Below are 21432 nucleotides of genomic sequence, written 5' to 3' on the forward strand. Positions count from 1 at the left end.
CTTGGTGATTGGACAGTAAACAATCTAATATATTTAACCAGTCCCAAGGCTTTTGCTATTTATAAATAATGCTTCAATGATTTTTCTGTCCATATGTTGCCCCCCCCCCCCACAGGCCCACTTATTTTCATATAATTACTTCTAAAACCCCAAGTCCGTAATTTTCAACCTTTTTAATCTCATGCCCACATAAATTAATTACTAAAATTCTGTGGCACACCAACAATACATTTTTTTGCTGATCTGACAAAAAAAAAGGTATAATTTTGATTCATTCATACCAGACGAATATTGTTGTGTTGGCTATTGTCATTTTTTCATTTGACAATTAGGAAAAGAGGTGAGTGCCTCTGACTAAATAGTCAGATATTTCATGTTTTAAAAATTCTGCTTTATACCACTGTGCACACTGTTGAAAATCCCTGCTATAAGGTATAAAACCTATATGCATTATTCACAAAAATTCTAGTAGGGGTCAATGATTTATTTCCCTTATTGTAATAAGAATGAAATTTCATAATGACGCACCTGAGTATGATTTTCTAGTAATTGAACTAATAAAATAAATTGTAAGTATTTAACTTTGTGTTTTTATTCTCTCATCTTTACATTGAAGATTTTGGTGCCGCTGGTTTTGCTACAACAAATGCTTTTGGAGTTGACAAGGCGTGGTCAAGAACCTTTGAGTACATTGCTGCAGTTTGGTGTGACATATCTGGAAGACTATGCAGCAGAGTACATCATCCAGCAAGGTGGCTGGGTATGAGCTCTACTTTTTTTTTTTTTAATCATTATTGAAAGTATTACATATGTCCCGTTTTTCCCTCATTCACCCCATCTAGCATGCCCCCACCTCCCGCCCCAGACCTTCACCACCCTATTGTCTGTGTACATGAGTTATGCATATATGCATATAAGTTCTTTGGTTGATTACTTCCCACCTACCCACCCTCCCCTACCTTCCTTCTGAGATTCTACAATCTGTTCCATACTTCCATGTCTCTGGATCCACTCAGTTCATCAGTTTATTTTGTTGATTAGACTCCACATATGAGTGAGTTATGTGATACTTACCTTTCTCTGACTGGCTTATTTCACTAAGCACAATACTCTTCAGGTCCCTCCATGCTGTCTCAAAGGGTAAGAGATCCTTCTTTTTTACTGATGCATAGTATTCCGTGGTATAAAGGTACCACAGCTTTTTTATCCACTCATCTACTGATGGGCACTTGGGCTGTTTCCAGATCTTAGCTATTGTAAATTGTGCTGCTATGAACAGAGGAGTACATATATTCCTTCTGATTGGTGTTTCAGGTTTTTTAGGATATATTTCCAGAAGTGGGATCACTGGGTCAAATGGTAGTTCCATATTTAATTTTTGAGGAAATTCCATACTGTTTTCCATAATGGCTGCACAATTCTGCATTCCCACCAGCAGTGTACTAGGGTTCCCTTTTCTCCACTTTGTTGCCAGCACTTGTCATTTGTTGATTTGTTGATGATAGCCTTTCTGACAGTTGTGAGGTGATACCTTGTTGTCATTTTAATTTGTATCTCTCTGATGATCAGTGACTTTGAGCATTTTGTCATATGTTTTTTGGCCTTCTGTGTGTCCACTTTGGAGAAGTGTCTATTTAGGTCCTTTGCCCATTTTTAATTGGATTATCTTTCTTTTGTTAAATTGTATGAGTTCCTTATATATTTTGGATATTAACCCTTTATCAGTTGTGACATTGCCAAATATGTTCTCCCATACAGTGGGCTCCCTTTTCATTTTGTTGATGGTTTCTTTTGCTGTGCAGAAGCTTTTTATTTTGATGTAGTCTCATTTGTTTATTTTCTCCTTAGTTTCCCTTTCCCTAGGAGATGTATCTGTAAACATATTGCTACAAGAGATGTCTGAGATTTTGCTGCCTGTGGTTTCTTCTAGAATATTTATGGTTTCACAACTTACATGTAAATCTTGTATCCATTTTGAATTTATTCTTGTGTATGCTGTAAGTTGGTGGTCTTGTTTTAGTTTTCCACTTGTATCTGTCCAATTTTCCAAATGCCATTTATTGAAGAGACTGTCTTGACTCCATTGTATTTTCTTGCCTACTTTCTCAAATTTTAATAGAGCGTAATTGCTTGGTTCAATTTCTAGGGTCTCTGTTCTGTTCCATTTATCGATATGCCTGTTTTTGTGCCAATACCAGGCCTATGAACTTCCTCGCAGAAGTGCTATAACTGTGTCCCATAAATTTGGGTTGTTATATCTTCATTTTCATTTGTTTCCAGAAAGTTTTTTATTTCTTTCTTGATCTCATTGGTAACCCATTCATTGTTTAATAATATGCTATTTAGCCTCCTTGGGTTAGAATGTTTTGGGATGTTTTTACTGTAGTTGATTATAATTTCATTCCATTGTGATCTAAGAAGATGCTTGATATGATTGCAATCTTCTTCTTTTTTAAAAAATTTAAATTCTTTATTGTTTAAAGTATTACATATGTCTCCTTTTCCACCCATTGGTCTCTCCCCGTCCACTCCACTCCCGAGCACATGCCCTTACCCCCCTACTGTCTCTATCCATTGGTTATGCTTATATGCATGCATATAAGTCCTTTGGTTGATCTCTTCTCCCCCTCCCTTTCCCTGCCTCCCCTCTGAGGTTTGACATCTGTTCGATGCTTCTATGTCTCTGAATCTATTTTTGTACATCAGTTTATGTTGTTTGTTAATTCCATATTCTTTTATTTTTAGATTCAGTTATTGATAGGTATGTATTTGTTGCCATCTAGTTGTTCATATTCTTTACCTTTTTCTTTTTCCTCTTCTTCCTCTTCTTAAGGAATAACCTTCAACATTTCATATAATACTAGTTGGGTGGTGATAACTCCTTTAGCTTTTTCTTGTCTGTGAAGCTCTTTATCTGACCTTCAGTTCTAAATGATAGCTTTGCTGGGTAGAGTAACCTTGCTTTAGGTCCTTGCTATTCATCACTTTGAATATTTTTTGCCACTCCCTTCTGGCCTGCATAATTTCTGTTGAGAAATCAGCTGACAGTCCTATGGGCATTCCCTTTTAGGTAACTAACTGCTTTTCTCTTGCTGCTTTTAATATTCTTTCTTTGTCTTTAGCCCTTGGCATTGTAATTATGATGTGTCTTGGTGTGGTCCTCTTTGGATTTCTTTTGTTTGGGATTCTCTGTGTTTCCTGGACTTGTAAGTCTATTTCAGTGGTTCTCAAGCTTCCTAATGCCACAACCCTTTAATACAGTTCCTCATGTTGTGGTGACCCCCAACCATAAAATTATTTTCGTTGCTACTTCATAACTGTAATTTTGCTACTGTTATGAATCATAATGTAAATATCTGATATGCAGGATGTATTTTCATTGTTACAAATTGGACATAATTAAAACATAGTGATTAATCACAGAAACAGTATGTAATTATATATTGTGAAATATTTATTTCTAATTACAAATAAGTGAAATTTTGTCTTGAAGCATGGTGTAGCATGGGTAACAGTCTTAATATAACAACAGTAAACTACATTACTACATTTTGCAACAGTATGCGTAAAAAGCCAACGTCAGTGTGAAGGTTGAGATTGCTTCTTTCTCACCAGATCAGAAATTCTTGGGGCAGTCTTTGCAAGAGCACAGCGAAGATCATCTTCCACAACAAGTCTACTTCTGTATTTAGACTTGATAACCAACAAGCTGGAAAACCCTGTTTCACAAAGATATGTTGTTGGTAATGGAAGAAGAAGGCACAACACAGTCTCAGACAGAACAGGATATGACTGCAAACACTTGATCCAGAATTTTGTAACTGGCATTGTAGAGAAATCAGTTCTCGCTGCATCGTTGTTAATAAGTTCAATGAACTCCTCTTGTGCTGTCTCAGGAACATCTTCAACTTGGACTGTGAATGGGCTTCTGGCAAGTGCAAATGGGGTGTCAGGTAGATTTGGAAAGTACGATGAAATTTCGTCTGCAAGCATGTGCAAGTGTTCTTTCACAGAAATTATCATCGTAATCCTTTTGTCTGGTTCAATGTCATGTTCCTCAAAGAAAGCAGATAAGGTAGGCAACATGTAAATTTTATTTTCATCCAATTTTTTTGCCAAAGCTAAAGTTTCATTTGGAATGAACGGATCTTTTCGGACAAATCGAGGCATGTTGCATTTGGTCCTTGCAGTGATAAATTTAAGTCATTCAAGATGGCAAAGATGTCAACCAAGTAAGCTATTTTCTGCAGTTCACTTTTATCGCTGAAAAGTGCTTCGAACTGCGGTCTTGCTTTCTGATTAAAAAACGTTTTGAGTTCATCACGAAGCTCAAAAACACGTTTTAAAATTTTTCCTCTCGACAACCATCTCACTTCAGTGTGAAATAGCAGAGCATTGTTCGGCGCATCCAACTCATTGCACAGTTGCGAAAACAGTCGACTGTTTAAAGTGCTCACCTTTACAAAATTGACACAACTTATGACGCTTTTCATTACTTCTTGTAACTCTTGTGGCAGCGTCTTCGTTGCTAATATTTGCCGATGAATCATACAGTGAGTTCCGATGACTTTTGGTGACTCATTCAGTACCAAACGTTGAAATCCAGATCAACATCCTAGCATAGCTGGAGCACCATCTGTGCAAACACCACAAACCTTTTTCCAAGAGATCTTATGCTCTTTCAGAAATGAACCAACTGTGTCAAATACATCACCTGCAGTAGTTGTCATTTCAAGAGGTTTGCAAAAAAGAAACTCATCTTTAAAGTCGCCATCATTAATATACCTCACGTAAACCAAAAACTGAACGGTTTGCACCATCTGTAGATTCATCAAGCTGGATAGTAAATATTGGAAGTGGAGCAGATTTAATTTCCTGGATTACCTGATCAGGAATATCAGCAGACATGTCGTCTATTCTTCTGCGGACAGTGTCGTTAGATAAGGAAATTGCACTCAATTTCGTAACAAATTTGTCTCCAATCATAACTCGAACAATGTCTTTGGCTGCTGGCGACAGTAAATCCTCAGCAATGGTGTGAGGTTTCATAGCTCTGGCAATTCTGAGTGCCATCAAATATGAAGCTTCTACGGCTGCTACGTTTTGTTCGTGGTACTTGCCACCAGTGTCAAGTCTGGCTTTCTTGAGTCCATCAGCTTTGCTTCTAAAATAGTTGGTATCCTTGCCGGCAAAGCTTGGATGCTTGCTATCAAAATGGCATTTTAGTTTGTTCGGCTTCATAGATTCAGCTGATAGAACTTCACAACAAATAACACATTGTGGTTTCTCAATTCCTGCTATAATTATTGAGGTAAAACCACACTGTAAAAAATCCTCACTATATTTTCTTTTCTTAACGTTCTTCTCTATACGGTCCATTGTCATGGGATGGTTTGCTAATGAAAATAATATATAACAATAGCTTTAATAATACAAAAGATGATACATGGCATAGTTCAGTCAATACAGTTCATTAAAGTTTCCTATGATTTACCATTCTCTGTATTGTTGTTTTTACATACCTGTTACTATCACAAGGGGGCAGTATTCACATCAACCGCAGCTGAATATAAAAAGACCAATCAGCATCCAGATTAAGTCCCCATGGTATAGATATTTTTTTTTGCAGTAGTTGATGATTTTACAGTACATGATTTTACATTTACCCAGTAATTATAATTCATGAATTATCGATTTACCTCCAATACTGCTGCTTTCAACACAGTAGCTGCTTTTAACAGAGTAGCTGCTTTCAACACAGCAGCTGCTTTCTACACAGTAGCTGCTCTCTACATGTGTGTTACTGGTCCGCATAAGTACATTATGGCGCCTGTATTTGTACGGGGTGTATGTGATGGGGTTGGCGCGATTATGTTGTGGTGTATCATAAAGTATCATGCCGGGTACTCATATGTGGGCGTATCTGCATGTGGGCGGACCCGCCTGGAGACGGATAGAGGAGCGGTGTCTCGGTGCCTAAGACCATCGAAAATATGTGTTTTCAGATGGTCTTAGGCGACCCCTGTGAAAGGGTCGTTCGACCCCCAAAGGGCTCGGGACCCAAAGGTTGAGAACCACTGGTCCATTTCTTTCATGAGGTGCCAGAGGCTAAAGCAAACAGCAGTTAGCATCAAAAAAAACATTGGTAAGCCAATGGAATTTGACATTCTGCAGGGCTGAATTTCAGCAGAAGCTGTGATTGCGATGACCTGATAATCTTTACATTGTTTACCAAACTTTACCTTTGATCTGCCTGTATGCATGGCTAAAGAGCAAATGTGTATTCAAAGCAAATAAAAGTGGACTAGGTCAGGACTCAGTGTTCCTATTCACAGAAGAGGTTCCACCTGGCCCCCCAATGCCTTCCAAATTCATATTTTTGTATAATGTATTTATTGTGTTGTTGGCCCTCCTTCATGTGGCAACCAGGTAGGGGAAGTTTTCTGTCATTATTTCTTCAAATAGGTTTTCAATATCTTGCTCTCTCTGTTCCTTCTGGCACCCCCATAATGCAAATATTGGTATGCTTGTAGTTGTCCCAGAGGCTTCTTACACTAGCTTCATATTTTTGTATTCTTATTTCTTTTTTCTCTTCTAGTTGGGCGTTTTTTGCTTACTCATATTTCAAATCATTGAATTTATTCTCAGAATCCTCTTCTCTGCTGTTGAATCCCTGTCTATTATTTTTTATTTCAGTCAGTGTATGCCTAATATCCAAATGGTCCTTTTCCTTTTTTTTTTTTTTGGCATTCTCACTAAGATACTTGAAAGTCTTACTAAGTCCATTGGAGGTTTCTGGAATATTTTTGAGTAACTTTATAACCGTTGATTTGAACCCTATATGCAGTAGCAGGGGTCCTCAAACTACGGCCCGCGGGCCACATGCAAATACAAATATTGTATTTGTTCCCGTTTTGTTTTTTTACTTCAAAATAAGATATGTGCAGTGTGCATAGGAATTTGTTCATAGTTTTTTTTTTAAACTATAGTCCGACCCTCCAACGGTCTGAGGGACAGTGAACTGGCCCCCTGTTTAAAAAGTTTGAGGACCCCTGATGCAGGAGTTTGCTTTCTTCCATTTCTTTCATTTGTGACATGTTTCTTTGTCTCCGCATTTTGGTTGCTTCCCTGTGTTTGTATCTATGTGTTGGGTAGAGCTACTATGTCTCCTTGAGCTGGTAGAGTGGCCTTATGTAGTAGGTATCCTATAAGGTCCAGTTGCTCTGCCTCCCCAGTCACCTTAGCTGGGAGCCCTAGGTTCACCCCTTTGTGGGCTGTGAGCACAGTTTTGTTGTAGTTGAGACTTGATTCCTGTTCGTGTCACTGGGAGGAATTGACTTCCAGGCCAATTGGCTGTAAGGACCAGCTGCAACTACAGTGGGAGAGCTGCTGTGAAGGAGACACCCCTATGGAGCAGGACTTGCTTTAGTGGGGCTTTGGTGCTCACTGAGTCTGCTCCTTGAGTGTGTCACTTGTGGATGTGTAGAGTTGTAATCTGGTATGGTCTGACACTGACCACTGGGTATACTGGCTCTTGGGTGTCAGGGAGTTGCAAAGTCAGCCACTGACGGGCCACCTAGCAGGACCTACAGAGAGATCTGCAGATTCCTCCTCTTTGCATCGGGTTTGGAAGTGCCCAGATGAGGCCCAACTATGAAGCAGGCCAGGCTGGTCCTGGTGCTAGGTCTTGGGCCTTTTATTAATAGGTTTGGGGTTCCCTGACCCAGCTGTAACTTGTTTTGAGAGATTTTAGTCTGAGCAGGGACAGGCCATTCATATGCAAAAGCCTGTGCACCCAGCTTGGGTGTGGTTGTAAATTGGATAAGGCCAGGTGTTAGGGAATCACGAGGGGGGAGCAAACAGAAATGGCTGCCAGTCAGCCTTTCGACCAGGGAGGTCCTAGCACAGGAACAATGATCCCTGGGAGCACCTTTGTCTGGGAGAAAGCGGCCCGAGTTCTTTCCAGATGCCAGACAATCCAGTTTCTCCTCGTATGTGTCTGTGTTCCCTTGCACCTCATCCTTGTGCTGGAGCTCAGAGGGAGCGGGAGGAAGTGGAACCTTGTAAGTTCAGTTCATGGTGCCGGTCTTTTAAGAGGAACAGCTGGATCTCCAGCAGCCTCTGTGTCACCGAGCCCTAGTCCACACTAGTTTTTACAGCCCGCAGTTCTTACTGTCCATAAGGACTTCTTTTCTCAACTCTGGGACCCTGGGCTGGGAGTCTGGGTGGGGCTGGGACCCCTTGCTCCTCTGGGTGGCCTCCGCAGAAGTGATCTCCCTCCAAATAAAAAAAGCGACACAACCTAAGTGCCCATCAGCAGATGAGTAGATTAAAAAACTGTGGTATATCTACACAATGGAATACTATGCTGCTATAAAAAAGAAGGAACTTTTACCATTTGCAACAGCAAGGATGAACCTGAAGAGCATTATGCTAAGCGAAATAAGCCAGTCAGAGAAAGAAAAATATTACATGATCTCACTCATGTATGGAATATAATGAACAACATAAACTGATAAACAAAAATAGATCCAGAGACAGAGAAACACCAAATAGACCATCAAACCTCAGAGGGAAGGCAGGGGAGGAGTGGGGGGCGGGGGTGTATAACAGATCTACCAAAGGACCTGTATGCATGCATATTAGCATAACCAATGGGTATGGACACTGGGGGTGGGAGTGGCCAGGGAAGGGTATGTAATACTTTAAAAAATAATAAAAAAATAAAAGCAGCACATGTGGGTGCCGGACCAGCCCATTTGCACCTCCACACCTCCTACCAGTCTTAGTGCTCTTTCTTCTTTACTTCTCTAGTTGTAGGACTTCCATTGAGCCAGCTTTACAGCGGTTCTGGATGATGGTTGTTCTGTATTTGGGTTGTAATTTTGATGTGGTTGTGGGAGGCGGTGAGTACAGGTGTTTACCTATGCCTCCATCTTCCTATCCTGATTGCAATCTTCTTTTTTTTTTAATTATTTTTTTAATATATTTTATTGATTTTTTACAGAGAGGAAGGGAGAGGGATAGAGAGTTAGAAACATCGATGAGAGAGAAACATCGATCAGCTGCCTCCTGCACACCTCCTACTGGGGACGTGCCTGCAACCAAGGTACATGCCCTTGACCGGAATCGAACCTGGGACCTTTCAGTCCGCAAGCCGATGCTCTATCCACTGAGCCAAACCGGTTAGGGCTGCAATCTTCTTTAACTTGTTTTTTGTCTAACATGTAGTCTGTCTTTGTGAATGACTCTTGTGTACTTGAGAAGAATGTATATTCTGCAGTGTTCGGGTGAAATGTTCTATAAATATCAATTAAATCCATCTGATCCAGTGTTCTTAAGAGGCACTGTTTTCTTGTTAATTTTTTGTCTGTAAGATCAATCCAGTGAAGTCAGTGGGGCTGTTTAAGTCCCCTACTATGACTGTGGTGTTGTTAAACTCTCCCTTAAAGCCCTTAAAGTTTTTTTTTTATATATATATTTAGGTGCTTCTATATTGGGTGTATATATGTTTACCAGGTTATATCCTCTTGTTGGTTTGGTCCCTTTAGTATTATGTAGTGACCTTTGTTGTCTTTTGTGATGGAGTTCATTTTGAAGTATATTTTGTCAGATAAGAGTGTTGTTACTCCAGCTTTTTTTTCCATTTGTTTTTCCATCCCTTCACTTTCATCCTGTGTGAGTCTTTTGTTCTGAGGTGGGTCTCTTGTAGATATCATATAGTTGGGTCATGTTTTTGTATCCATTCAGCTACTCTATGTCCTTTGATTGGAGCATTTAATCTATTGAATGTAATTATTGATAGGTACTTCTTTATTGCCATTTTAATTCTGTATGCCTAGATTTCTCTCTTTCTTCTTTTCATTACAGCAGTCCCTTTAGCATTTCTTATAATGCTGACTTGGCCTTAGCCTTTTTTTTTTTTTTTTGGTTCATAATTTTATTTTTATTTATTTTTAATTTTTTTTAATTAAATCTTTATTGTTCAGATTATTACAGTTGTTCCTCTTTTTTCCCCCCCATAGCTCCCCTCCACCCGGTTCCCACCCCACCCTGTGCCCTTATCCCTACCCCCCCACTGTCCTCATCCATAGGTGTACGATTTTTGTCCAGTCTCTTCCCGCACCCCCCACACCTTTCCCCCCCCCCCCGAGAATAGTCAGTCCACTCCCTTTCTATGCCCCTGATTCTATTATATTCACCAGTTTATTGTGTTCATCAGATTATTTATTCACTTGATTTTTAGATACACTTGTTGATAGATGTGTATTTGTTGTTCATAATTTGTATCTTTACCTTTTTCTTCTTCTTCCTCTTCTTAAAGGATACCTTTCAGCATTTCATATAATACTGGTTTGGTGGTGATGAACTCCTTTAGCTTTTTCTTATCTGTGAAGCTCTTGTCTGACCTTCAATTCTGAATGATAGCTTTGCTGGGTAAAGTAATCTTGGTTGTAGGTTCTTGCTATTCATCACTTTGAATATTTCTTGCCACTCCCTTCAGGCCTGCATAGTTTCTGTTGAGAAATCAGCTGACAGTCGTATGGGTACTCCCTTGTAGGTAACTGACTTTTATTCTCTTGCTGCTTTTCAGATTCTCTCTTTGTCTTTTGCTCTTGGCTTTTTAATTATGATGTGTCTTGGTGTGGTCCTCTTTGGATTCCTTTTGTTTGGGGTTCTCTGCGCTTCCTGGACTTGTAAGTCTATTTCTTTCACCAGGTAGGGGAAGTTTTCTGTCATTATTTCTTCATATAGGTTTTTTTTCCCCCCAGTTCTTTTACTTTTTTTTTTTTAAATAATTTTTATTTCTTAAAGTATTAGAAAGAGTATTACATATGTCTCCTTTCCCCCCCCCACCCTTGACATTCCCCCGGCCCCTACCCCCCTGGTGTCTTGTGTCCATTGGTTAATCTTATATGCATGCATATAAGTCCTTCGGTTGATCTCTTAATCCCCCCCCCCAAACCTTCCCCAGGCTTCCCATTGTAGTTTGACAGTCTGTTCAATGTTGCTCTGCCTCTGCATGTACCCCTGTTCATCAGTCTATACTGGTCCCCATTATCTGTCCCAACCTCACTGGAGCAGTCCCACCCTCACCGGGGCCGTCTCAGCCTCACCAGGGCCATTTCAACCTCACCGGGGCTGTCCCTACCTCACCGGGGCCGTTTCAACCTCACCGGGGCCATCCCGACCTCACCGGGGCAGTCTCGACCTCACCAGGGCCATCTCGATCTTTCCGGGGGCATCCTGACCTCACTGGGGCCGTCCCGGCCTCACTGGGGCCGTTTCAACCTCTCCGGGGCCATCCCGACCTCACTAGGGCCGTCCCAACTTCACCGGGGCCGTCCCAGCCTCACCGGGGAAACACGAAGTTTGGCCCTCTGTCCCCTGCCAGGCGGCTCCCCGCCAGACAAAATCTCTAGGCGTTCCTGGTGGCTGAACATCCAGCACTCCTGCTCGGACCATGCCCTCCACCAAGTGCACAGACTGCCCGTCTGCTGTCCCCCAGCGCCCCACACGAGACTGGAACTGGTGGGCATGTTTGTGCGCCTGCTGGTACAGTGGTTCCACAACGCCGGCCAAGCCGGCCCCAGCCCCGGCCTGCCCCAAAGCCGACTCCGCCCCCCGATTGCGTCCCTCCTGGATGCGAGGAGCTGAAATCTGCAGCCTGCTGGGTTGGGCTCTGTACTTGGTGCCTCTGCACATCCTACTCAGTCTCAATGTTCTTTCTTTCCTTCCAGTTGTAGAGCTTCCACTGGGCCAACTTTCCCATGGTTCTGTATGATAGGTGTTTGTCCTATAGTTGGTAGTTTCGATGTTGTTGTGTGAGGCAGCACGCACAGGTCTCTTCCTTACGCCGCCATCTTGGTTCTCCTGGGTCTGCTTCTTGAGTGTGTCTCCCATCGCTGCGAGCAGTTGAAGTCTGCAATTTGTTGGGTTAGGCTGCAAAAGCGCAGGTGGGAGTTTTTGTGCACCTAGCAGAGCTTGGATGGGGATGTAAATTGATTAGGGCTGCGTCTCAGGGAGTTGCCATGGCGGAGCAAATAGCACTGGCTGCGTCTCCGTGGCCCCTCGCCTCTTCGGGACACCGGGGCTTCGCGTCCTCCAGTGCCGGCGAGCAGCTGTGTGACAGAGCCTCCTTCGCTTTCTCACAGCTGCAAGGCCGTGCCGCCTCTCCCCGTAGGGTCTGGTGCCTCATGATCCCGCCCGAACCAGCTCAGTGGATTTGAGAGTTTGTAAAAGCACAGTCATTGCCTCTTGTGCCTCTGGCACAGCCCGGATGGGAATGTAAATTGAGTAGGGCGGGGTCTCAGGGAGTCACCGGGGCAGAGTCAATAGCAATGGCGGCGTCCAGGACACAGGGACTTTGCGGGACACCAGGACTTCACGTCCCTCAGTGCCGGCGAGCAGCCGCGCAGAGCAGCCGCGCGTCAGAGCTTCCCTCGCTTTCCGACCGCTGCAAGGCCATGCTGCCTCTCCCCGTGGAATCTGGGACCTCAGAGACCCGCCCCGAGCAAGCCCAGAGGATTCCAGGGTTCGTAACCACTTCCGATTGAAAAAAAACCGAGAATCCAGTTGCAGCCCGCCTGGTGTGTGACTGCGTACCTCTGTTTTTGGCGCCTCCGTAGCTCCCACTCAGTCTCACTGCGCTTCTTTCTTTTCTTCCAGTTGTAGATCTCCCACTGGGCCAACTTCATCATGGTTCTGAGTGGTGGTTGTTTGCCTCATAGTTGGTAGTTTCAATGATGCTGTGAGAGAGCAGCACGCACAGGTCCACTCCCTACGCCGCCATCTTGGTTTCTTCAAATAGGTTTTCAATATCTTGCTCTCTTTCTTCTTCTGGCACCCCCATAATTCGGATGTTGGTACGCTTGAAGTTGTCCCAGAGGCTCCTTACACTATCTTCATATTTTTGGATTCTTTTTCTTTTTGATTTTCCGGTTGGGTGTTTTCCGCTTCTTCGTATTTCAAATCTTTGACTTGATTCTTGCAATCCTCTAGTCTGGTGTTGGAACTCTGTATAATATTCTTTATTTCAGTCAGTGTAAGCTTAATTTCTAGTTGGTCCTTTTTCATATCCTCAAGGGTCTCACTAGATTTCTTGAGGGTCTTACTAAATTTATCGGCGGTTTCTAGAAAATTCTTGAAAAACCTTAGAAGTGTGGTTTTGAACTCTATATCCAGTAGTTTACTTTCCTCCATTTCTGTCATTTGTGACCTGTTTCTTTGTCTCCGCATTTTGGCTGCTTCCCTGTGTTGATAGAGTGGCTTTGTGTGCTAGGTGTCCTATAGGGCCCAGTGGCTCAGCCTCCCCAATTACCTGAGGTGGACACTCTTGGTGCACCCCTTTGAGGGCTTTGTGCACAGTCTTGTTGTAGTTAAGCCTTGATTGTTGTAGGTATCACTGGGAGGAATTGACCTCCAGGCCAATTGGCTGTGAGAATGAGCTGCGTCTACGGTGAGAGAACTTCTGTGCTAGAGACACCCTTCTGGGGCAAGACTTGCTTCAGTGGGGCTTTGGTGCTCACTGAGTCTGCCCCCTGAGTGTGTCCCTTATGGATCTGAGGAGTTGTAATCTGGATGGTCCCACTCTGACCACTGGGTACACTGGCACTTGGATCTCTAAGGAGGTGCTAATTTAGCCTCTGCCTGAGGCTACCCAGCAGGAGCTATGGAGAGATCTGCAGATTCCTCTTCTTTGTTTGGGGTTTGGAGGTGCCCAGATGAGGCCCAGCTGTGAAGCAATGCAAGCTGCTGTGGGGCCTTGGGCCTTCTTTTGGAAGTTCTGGGTCTCTCTGACCCAGCTGCAGTTTGTTAGGTAATTTTCAGATTGCAAAGGGCCAGGCCTTTCATATGCAAAAGCCTCTGCGCACAGCTTGGGGGGGCGGGGTCTCAGGGAATCAACAGGGCGGAGCAAACAGCTATGGCTGATCCTCAGTCCTACTCTAAGAGGCCCCGGGTCTCAGTGTCCCGCGGTAATCACTGCAAGCACCTCTGAGAGAAAGCCGCCCTCAAGTTCTGCCTGCTGCCAGACAGTCCAGTTTCTCCCTGTATGAGTCTGGGTCCCCAGAGACTCGCCCGGAACTGGAGTTCAGAGTAGTCGGGAGCTTGAGACTCCCTCCCGATTGAAAAAGACAACCGTCTCCTCAGTTGCCAGCCCTTTCCACGTGCGCCTCCGTACCTCTGCACTTTACTTCCGCACCTCCTCTGAGTCTCAGTGTGCTTTTCTCTTTACTTCTAGTTGTAGAATTTCCACTCAGCCAGCCTTCCTGTTTTTCTGGATGATGTCTGTTTTGTCTTTTAGTTGTATTTTTGAATTTGTTGTGGGAGGCAGCAATTTCAGGTGTTTACCTATGCTGCCATCTTGGTTTCTCCTCTCTGGAACTTTTTTATATATTTAGGTGTACCTGTATTGGGTGCATATGTTTACCGGGGTTATATCCTCTTGTTGGATCGATCCCTTTAGTATTACGTAGTGACCTTTGTTGTCTCTTTTATTGGCCTTCCTTTTGAAATCTATTTTGTCAGATGTGAGTACTGCTACTCCAGCTTTTTTCCTTTTCTTTTCCATTTGCATGGAAAGTTTATTTCCATTCCTTCACAGTCATCCTGTGTGATTGTTTTGTTATGATGTGGGTCTCTTTTAGGCAGCTTATAGATGGATCATGTTTTTGTATCCGTTCAGCTACCCTATGCCTTTTGATTGAAGCATTTAATCCATTTACATTTAAGGTTACTGTTGATAGGTACTTGTTTATAGCCATTTTATTTTTGTCTGCCTAGGTTTCTCTCTCTATTTCTTTTTCTCATTACAGTAGTCTCTTTAGTATTTCTTGTAATGCTGGCTTGGTGTTGGTGTACTCCTTTAGCCTTTTTGTGTCCAGAAAGCTCTTTATTTGACCATCTATTTTGAATGATACCCTTGCTGGATATAGTAATCTTGGTTTCAGATCCTTGCTTTCCATTACCTTGATTACTTCATGCCATCCCCTTCTGGCCTATAGAATTTCTGATGAGAAATCAGGTGTCAGCCTCATGGGAGATCCTTTGTAGGTAACAGTTTGCTTTTCTCTTGTTGCCTTTTAGATTCTATCTTTGTCTTTAATTTTTGGCATTTTAATTATGATGTGTCTGGGCATGGGCCTGTTTGGGTTCTTCTTGCCTCGGGTTCTCTGTGCCTCCTGAACTTGTCTGACTTTTTCCTTTACCAGATTAGGGAAGTTTTCTGCCATTATTTCTTTAAGCATGTTCTCTATTCCTTTATCCCTTCCTGCCTCTTATGGTACACCTGCTATTCAGATATTGTCATAAAAGGATCTTGTAAGTGTTCCTCTTGGATTTTTTGGAATAGTTAGAGAAGGATGGGTGTTAGTTCTTCTTTGAATGTTTGGTAAAACTCCCCTGTGAAGCCATCTGGACCCAGGGTTTTGTTTGCTGGGCGTTTCTGAATTACTGCTTCTATTTCAGCAGTTGTTATCATGTTTTCCCGCAGCTCCCTTAAGCTGTCCTCTTGTTTTTTTAATTGTTTTTTTCTTTTTGGTTGTCTGATTGAGTGATTTTTTTCAACCCTGTCTTGTAATTCACTGATTTTATCCTCAGCTCCTCTAATCTGCTGTGTATTCCTTCCAGTGTGTTCTTTATTTGTGCTATGTCATTCTTTATTTCTGTTTTCCTAGTTTGTATATCTTTTCTCATGCTATTGAGCAACTTTAACATCATTATCATGAATTCTGTATCAGATCAATTTCTTATCTTATTTCATTTATTTCTTCTGGAGAATGCTCTTGTTCTTTCATTTGGGGGTTGTTTCTTTGTCTCCTCATTTTGGCTGTCAGTTTGGGTTTGTGACTATGTATTAGGTAAATCTGCTACACCTCTCAATCTCTAGTGCAGCACAGTGTCAAACATTGTTTCTGACTAATTAGATACGGCAAAGATTCAAAGCCTCCAGAGACCACCTCTGATGACAGATGGTTAGGATTTTTTCTTGAATTGCCCTCAGGTAATCCTCCACAGGTATAGAAACAGTTTTTTTCAACAGGGTGGGCCAATTGCTTCTTCTTGGAGGCTAATTGTTATTCTCAGTTTTGTAATGGGCCTGAGCAACTCTGCACAGTGGGCAAAGTGTTTTCCAATAGGGTGGATCAGGTATCTTTCCCCCAGGCAAGGTCGCTTGTATAGCAAATGTCTACTTTCGAAAGATGACCTCCGCAGCATGCCTTCTGAGTTGTAACCCCAGAGCCCCCGATCCTGGCTTCTGCTCACACAACTTCATTCCACTCTGCCCTCCCACTGCTGGAGCACAAGATGAGTGGCTCTACAGGGAATTATGTGCATTGGCCCTTTAAGAAGGTACGTGAGTTTCCAGCCGTCTCTCCCTAGCAGACAGCAACCCCACTGCTTTTCACAGCCTAATGTTATGTGGGTACTCTTCTGAGTTTTGATGTTCTCTGCTGGGGGGACCAGCTTGGGGATTAGACCCCAAAAATTCTCATTGGCAACCCCCCAAAGTTGAGATATTTCTCCAGAGCTTCAGTTGCTATCTGTGTGATCCCAGCCAGCCCTTTCACACCTCAGCCCTTCCTACCAGTTTTTATGCAGTCTCTATTTTCTGTCCTTGGTATTCAGGGTTCTCTCCACTGAGTCTTCCATTGATTATTCACGAAGTTTTTCTATATTTTAGTTGTGATTCCAGTTTGGTCTTGGGAGTGTGTCCATGTAGCATCCACTTACTCCACCACCATTTTTAATCTCCAGGACTTTTGTTTGCTGGAAGTTTTATGATTATCGCTTAAATTTCATTAATTTTTATTGGTCTATTCAGGTTTTCTGATTCTTCCTGATTGAGTTTTGGATGATGGTATGCTTTAGGAATTTTTCCATTTAACCCAGGTTGTCCAATTTGTTGGCATATAGCTGTTCATAGTATTTTCTTACAATGCTTTTTATTTCTGTGGTGTCAGTTGTTACTTCTCGTCTTTTCTTTTCTTTTTTAATATATTTTTTATTGATTTCAGAGAGGAAGGGAGAGGGAGGGAGAGATAGAAACATCATTGATGAGAGAATCATTGATCGGCTGCCTCCTGCACCCCCCCTTATTGGGGATTGAGCCCGCAACCCAGGCATGTGCCCTGACTGGGAATCGAACCTGGGACCCTGCAATCTGCAGGCCAACGCTCTATCCACTGAGCCAAACCGGCCATGGTGTTGTGTTTCATTTTGATTTTATTTATTTGGGTCTGTTTTTTTTCTTGATGAGTTTGGATAAAGGTTCATCAGCCTTGTTTATCTTCTCAAAGAACCAGCTCTTTGTTTCATTTATCTTTTGTATTGTTTTTTTAGTCTCTGTGTCATTTATTTCTGTGGTCTTCATTATTTTCTTCCTTCTACTTTCTCTGGGCTTTTCTTGATGTTCTCTTTCTAATTCTTTTAGTTTTAGGGTTAGATAGTTTATTTGACCTTTTTCTTATTTCTTGAGGTAGGTCTGTAATGCTGTGAACTTCCCTCTCAGGGCTGATTTTTCTGTGTCCCATTTATTTTGGGTGTTTGTGTTCATTTTCATTTGTTTCCAGGAAGATTTTGATGTCTTCCTTGATTTCATTTGTAACTCATTCATTGTTTACTAAAATACTACTTAGCCTACATGTGTTTGAAAGTTCTTGAGTGTTTTTATTTAGTTGATTTCTAGTTTCATGCCATTGTGATCTGAGAAGATGCTTGATATGATTTCAATGTTCTTTAACTTATAGAGACTTGTTTTATGTCCTAAGATGTGTTGTATCCTTGAGAATGTCCCATGTGTACTTCAGAAGAATATATATTGTGCTGCTTTGGGATGAGATGTTTTGTAAATGTCAATTAAATCCATCTGGTGTAGTGTGTCATTTAAGGTCTCTGTTTCTTTATTACTTTTTTGTCTGGAAAATCTATCTATTGATGTCAGGGGGGCGTTAAAATCCCCTACGATGACTATATTTCTGTCAATCTCTCCCTTAAAGTCCTCCAAAATTTTTTTATATGTATAGGTGCTCCTGTATTGGGAGTATATAGGTTTACGATGGTTATATCCTTTTGTTGAATCCATTGATCCATTGAGTATTTTTTAGTGACCTTCTTGTTATGGCCTTTGTTTTGAAGTCTATTTTATCAGATACTAGAGGCCTGGTGCTTGACATTTGTGCACTTGGGGGGGGGTCCCTTCAGCCCAGCCTGTGCCCTTTCGCAGTTTGAGAGCCCTTGGGAGATGTCCGACTGACGGCTTAGGCCCGCTCCCCCCCGGGACATCCTCAGCACTGCCGCGGAGTTGGGCCGCTGTGCTCATCAGCTGTCAGCCAGGCTTGTGGCTGAACGGCGCTTCTCCTGTGGGAGCACATTGACCACCAGGGGCAGCTCCTGTGTTGAGCGTCTGCCGCTGGTGGTCAGTGCACATCATAGCAACCAGTTGTTCCACCATTCGGTCAATTGGTCTATTACCCTTTTATTATATAGGATAAGTACTGCTACCCCTACAATTTTTGTTTATTTGTTGCCATTTGCATGGAAAATGTTTCCCATCCCTTCACTTTCATCCTGTGTGAGTCTTTTGTTCTAATGTGGTTCTCTTGTAGACAGCATATATATGGGCCATATTTTCTTATCCATTCCATTACCCTATGTGTTTTGATTGGAGTGTTTAATTCACTTACATTTAAGTTTATTATTCATACTTATTTATCGCTGCTTTTATTGTTTTTAATATTTTTATTGATTTCTGAGAGGAAGGGAGAGGGGGAGAGAGAGAGAGAGGGGGGGAGGGAGAGAGAAACATCAGTGTTGAAAGAGAATCATTGATTGGCTTCCTCCTGCACTCCCTGCACCTGGGATCGAGCACACAGCCCGGGCATGTTCCCTGACTGGGAATCGAACTGCGACTTTCTGGTTCATAGGTCACTACTCAACCACTGAGCCATGCCACCCAGGCACCACTTTTATTCTTTTTTTTTTTTTAATAAGTGCTGTCACTTATAATGTTTGATATTAAAATCTGGCATAGAAATGTGTGAAATTCTGCATTTTTATAGTTTTATTTCATATCAACAAAAAAATTAAATTATCATAAGGATACACACACACTAAAGATTTATTTGAAAAACACCTGAAAAATAGAACCCGCATGTTTACAATTTTGAAAATTAACCTGGGTAAAATGTCACTTAGCAGTGAAACTTTGTCATTAATTGCCAGGTTATATGGTGGGAAGTGGGGGATAGCAACGCAGGAAGGAGGACTTGGTGCTAAAACAAAATATTCATCTTGAAGCTTTACTCATATTCTTTTTTTTTTCTTTCAGTATTTTTTTTTAATTTTTTTATTGCTTAAAGTATTACAAAGGGTATTACATATGTGTCCCTTTTTTCCCCCCCGCCCTTGACAAACCCCTGCCCTCCCTTACCCCCCAGTGTCTTATGTCCATTAGTTATGCTTATATGGATGCATACAAGTCCTTCGGTTGATCTCTTACCCCCCTCTCTCCTGCCCCCCAACCCTCCCCGGCCTTCCCGCTGCAGTTTGACAATCTGTTTGAGGCAGCTCTGCCTCTGTATCTATTATTGTTCAAAAGTTTATAATGGTCTCTATTATCCATGAATGAGTGAGATCATGTGGTATTTTCCCTTCATTGACTGGCTTATTTCACTTAGCATAATGCTTTCCAGTTCCATCCATGCCATTGCAAATGGTAAGAGTTCCTTCTTTTTTACAGCAGCATAGTATTCCATCGTGTAGATGTACCACAGTTTTCTAATCCATTCATCTACTGATGGGCACTTAGGCTGTTTCCAGATCTTAGCTATGGTGAATTGTGCTGCTATGAACATATGGGTGCATATATCCTTTCTGATTGGTGTTTCTGGTTTCTTGGGATATATTCCTAGAAGTGGGATCACAGGGTCAAATGGGAGTTCCATTTTTAGTTTTTTGAGGAAACTCCATACTGTCTTCCATAGTGGCTGCACCAGTCTGCATTCCCACCAGCAGTGCACGAGTGTTCCTTTTTCTCCACATCCTCTCCAGCACTTGTCGTTTGTTGATTTGTTGATGATAGCCAGTCTGACAGGTGTGAGATGGTACCTCATTGTTGTTTTGATTTGCATCTCTCGGATGATTAGTGACTTTGAGCAAGTTTTCATATGTCTCTTGGCTTTCTGAATGTCCTCTTTTGAAAGGTGTCTATTTAGGTCCTTTGCCCATTTTTTGATTGGATTGTTTATCTTCCTTTTGTTAAGTTGTATGAGTTCCCTATAAATTTTGGAGATTAGACCCTTATCAGATATGACGTTGGCAAATATGTTTTCCCACGCAGTGGGTTTTCTCGTTGTTTTGTTGATGGTTTCTTTTGCTGTGCAGAAGCTTTTTATTTTGATGTAGTCCCATTTGTTCATTTTCTCTTTAGTTTCAAGTGCCCTAGGAGCTGTATCAGTGAAGAAATTGCTTCGGCATATGTCTGAGATTTTGTTGCCTTTGGATTCTTCTAGAATTTTTATCGTTTCCTGTCGTACATTTAAGTCCTTTATCCATTTTGAGTTTATTTTTGCGTATGGTGTAAGTTGGTGGTCTAGTTTCATTTTCTTGCATATATCTGTCCAATTTTCCAACACCATTTATTGAAGAGACTATCTTGGCTCCATTGTATGTTCTTGCCTCCTTTGTCAAATATTAATTGAGCATATTGGGTTGGGCTAATTTCTGGACTCTGTATTCTATTCCACTGATCTACATGTCTGTTCTTGTGCCAGTACCAGGCAGTTTTGAGAACAGTGGCTTTGTAATACAGCTTGATATCTGGCATTGAGATCCCACCTACTTTGTTCTTTCTCAGGATCACTGCAGCTATTCGGGGTCTTTTTTTATTCCAGATGAATTTTTGGAGAGTTCGTTCTATATCTTTGAAGTAGGCCATTGGTATTTTAATGGGAAGTGCATTGAATTTATAGATTGCTTTGGGTAGTATGGACATTTTAATGATGTTGATTCTACCAATCCAAGAACATGGTATGTTCTTCCATCTCTTTATGTCTTCCTCTATCTCTTTTTTCAACGTCCTGTAGTTTTCTGAGTAGAGGTCTTTTACCGCTTTAGTTAAGTTTATTCCTAGGTATCTTAATTTTTTTAGTGCGATGGTAAATGGGATTGTTTTTATAATCTCTCTTTCTGCAAGTTCACTATTGGTGTATAGAAATGCCTAAGATTTCTTCGGGTTAATTTTGTATCCTGCTACATTTCCAAATTCATGTATTAAGTGTAGTAGTTTTTTGATGGAGTCTCTAGGGTTTTGTATGTATAATATCATGTCATCTGCAAATAAAGACAGTTTTACTTCCTCTTTTCCAATTTGGATGCCTTTTATTTCTTCTTCTTGTCTAATTGCAATGGCTAATACTTCCAGGACTATGT

At 41.8% G+C, this 21432-nt stretch overlaps 1 protein-coding gene across 3 annotated transcripts in view; it reads left to right on the forward strand.

Annotated features, from left to right (window-relative positions):
- The window catches only part of BCL2L13 (BCL2 like 13), a 142587-nt gene that overhangs the window by 83201 nt on the left and 37954 nt on the right, over positions 1-21432 (forward strand). For 2 of the 3 annotated variants that reach the window (XM_006085531.3, XM_014452932.2), the window contains exon 6: positions 617-760. The exons of the other annotated variant lie outside the window; for it this stretch is intronic. In XM_006085531.3, coding sequence (XP_006085593.1) covers positions 617-760 — 144 coding nt within the window. The remainder of the gene's footprint in view (positions 1-616; positions 761-21432) is intronic. 3 annotated transcript variants of the gene reach the window in all.

Source organism: Myotis lucifugus, unplaced genomic scaffold (assembly GCF_000147115.1).
Source record: "Myotis lucifugus unplaced genomic scaffold, Myoluc2.0 scaffold_19, whole genome shotgun sequence".
In the NCBI taxonomy this organism is placed as follows: domain Eukaryota; kingdom Metazoa; phylum Chordata; class Mammalia; order Chiroptera; family Vespertilionidae; genus Myotis; species Myotis lucifugus.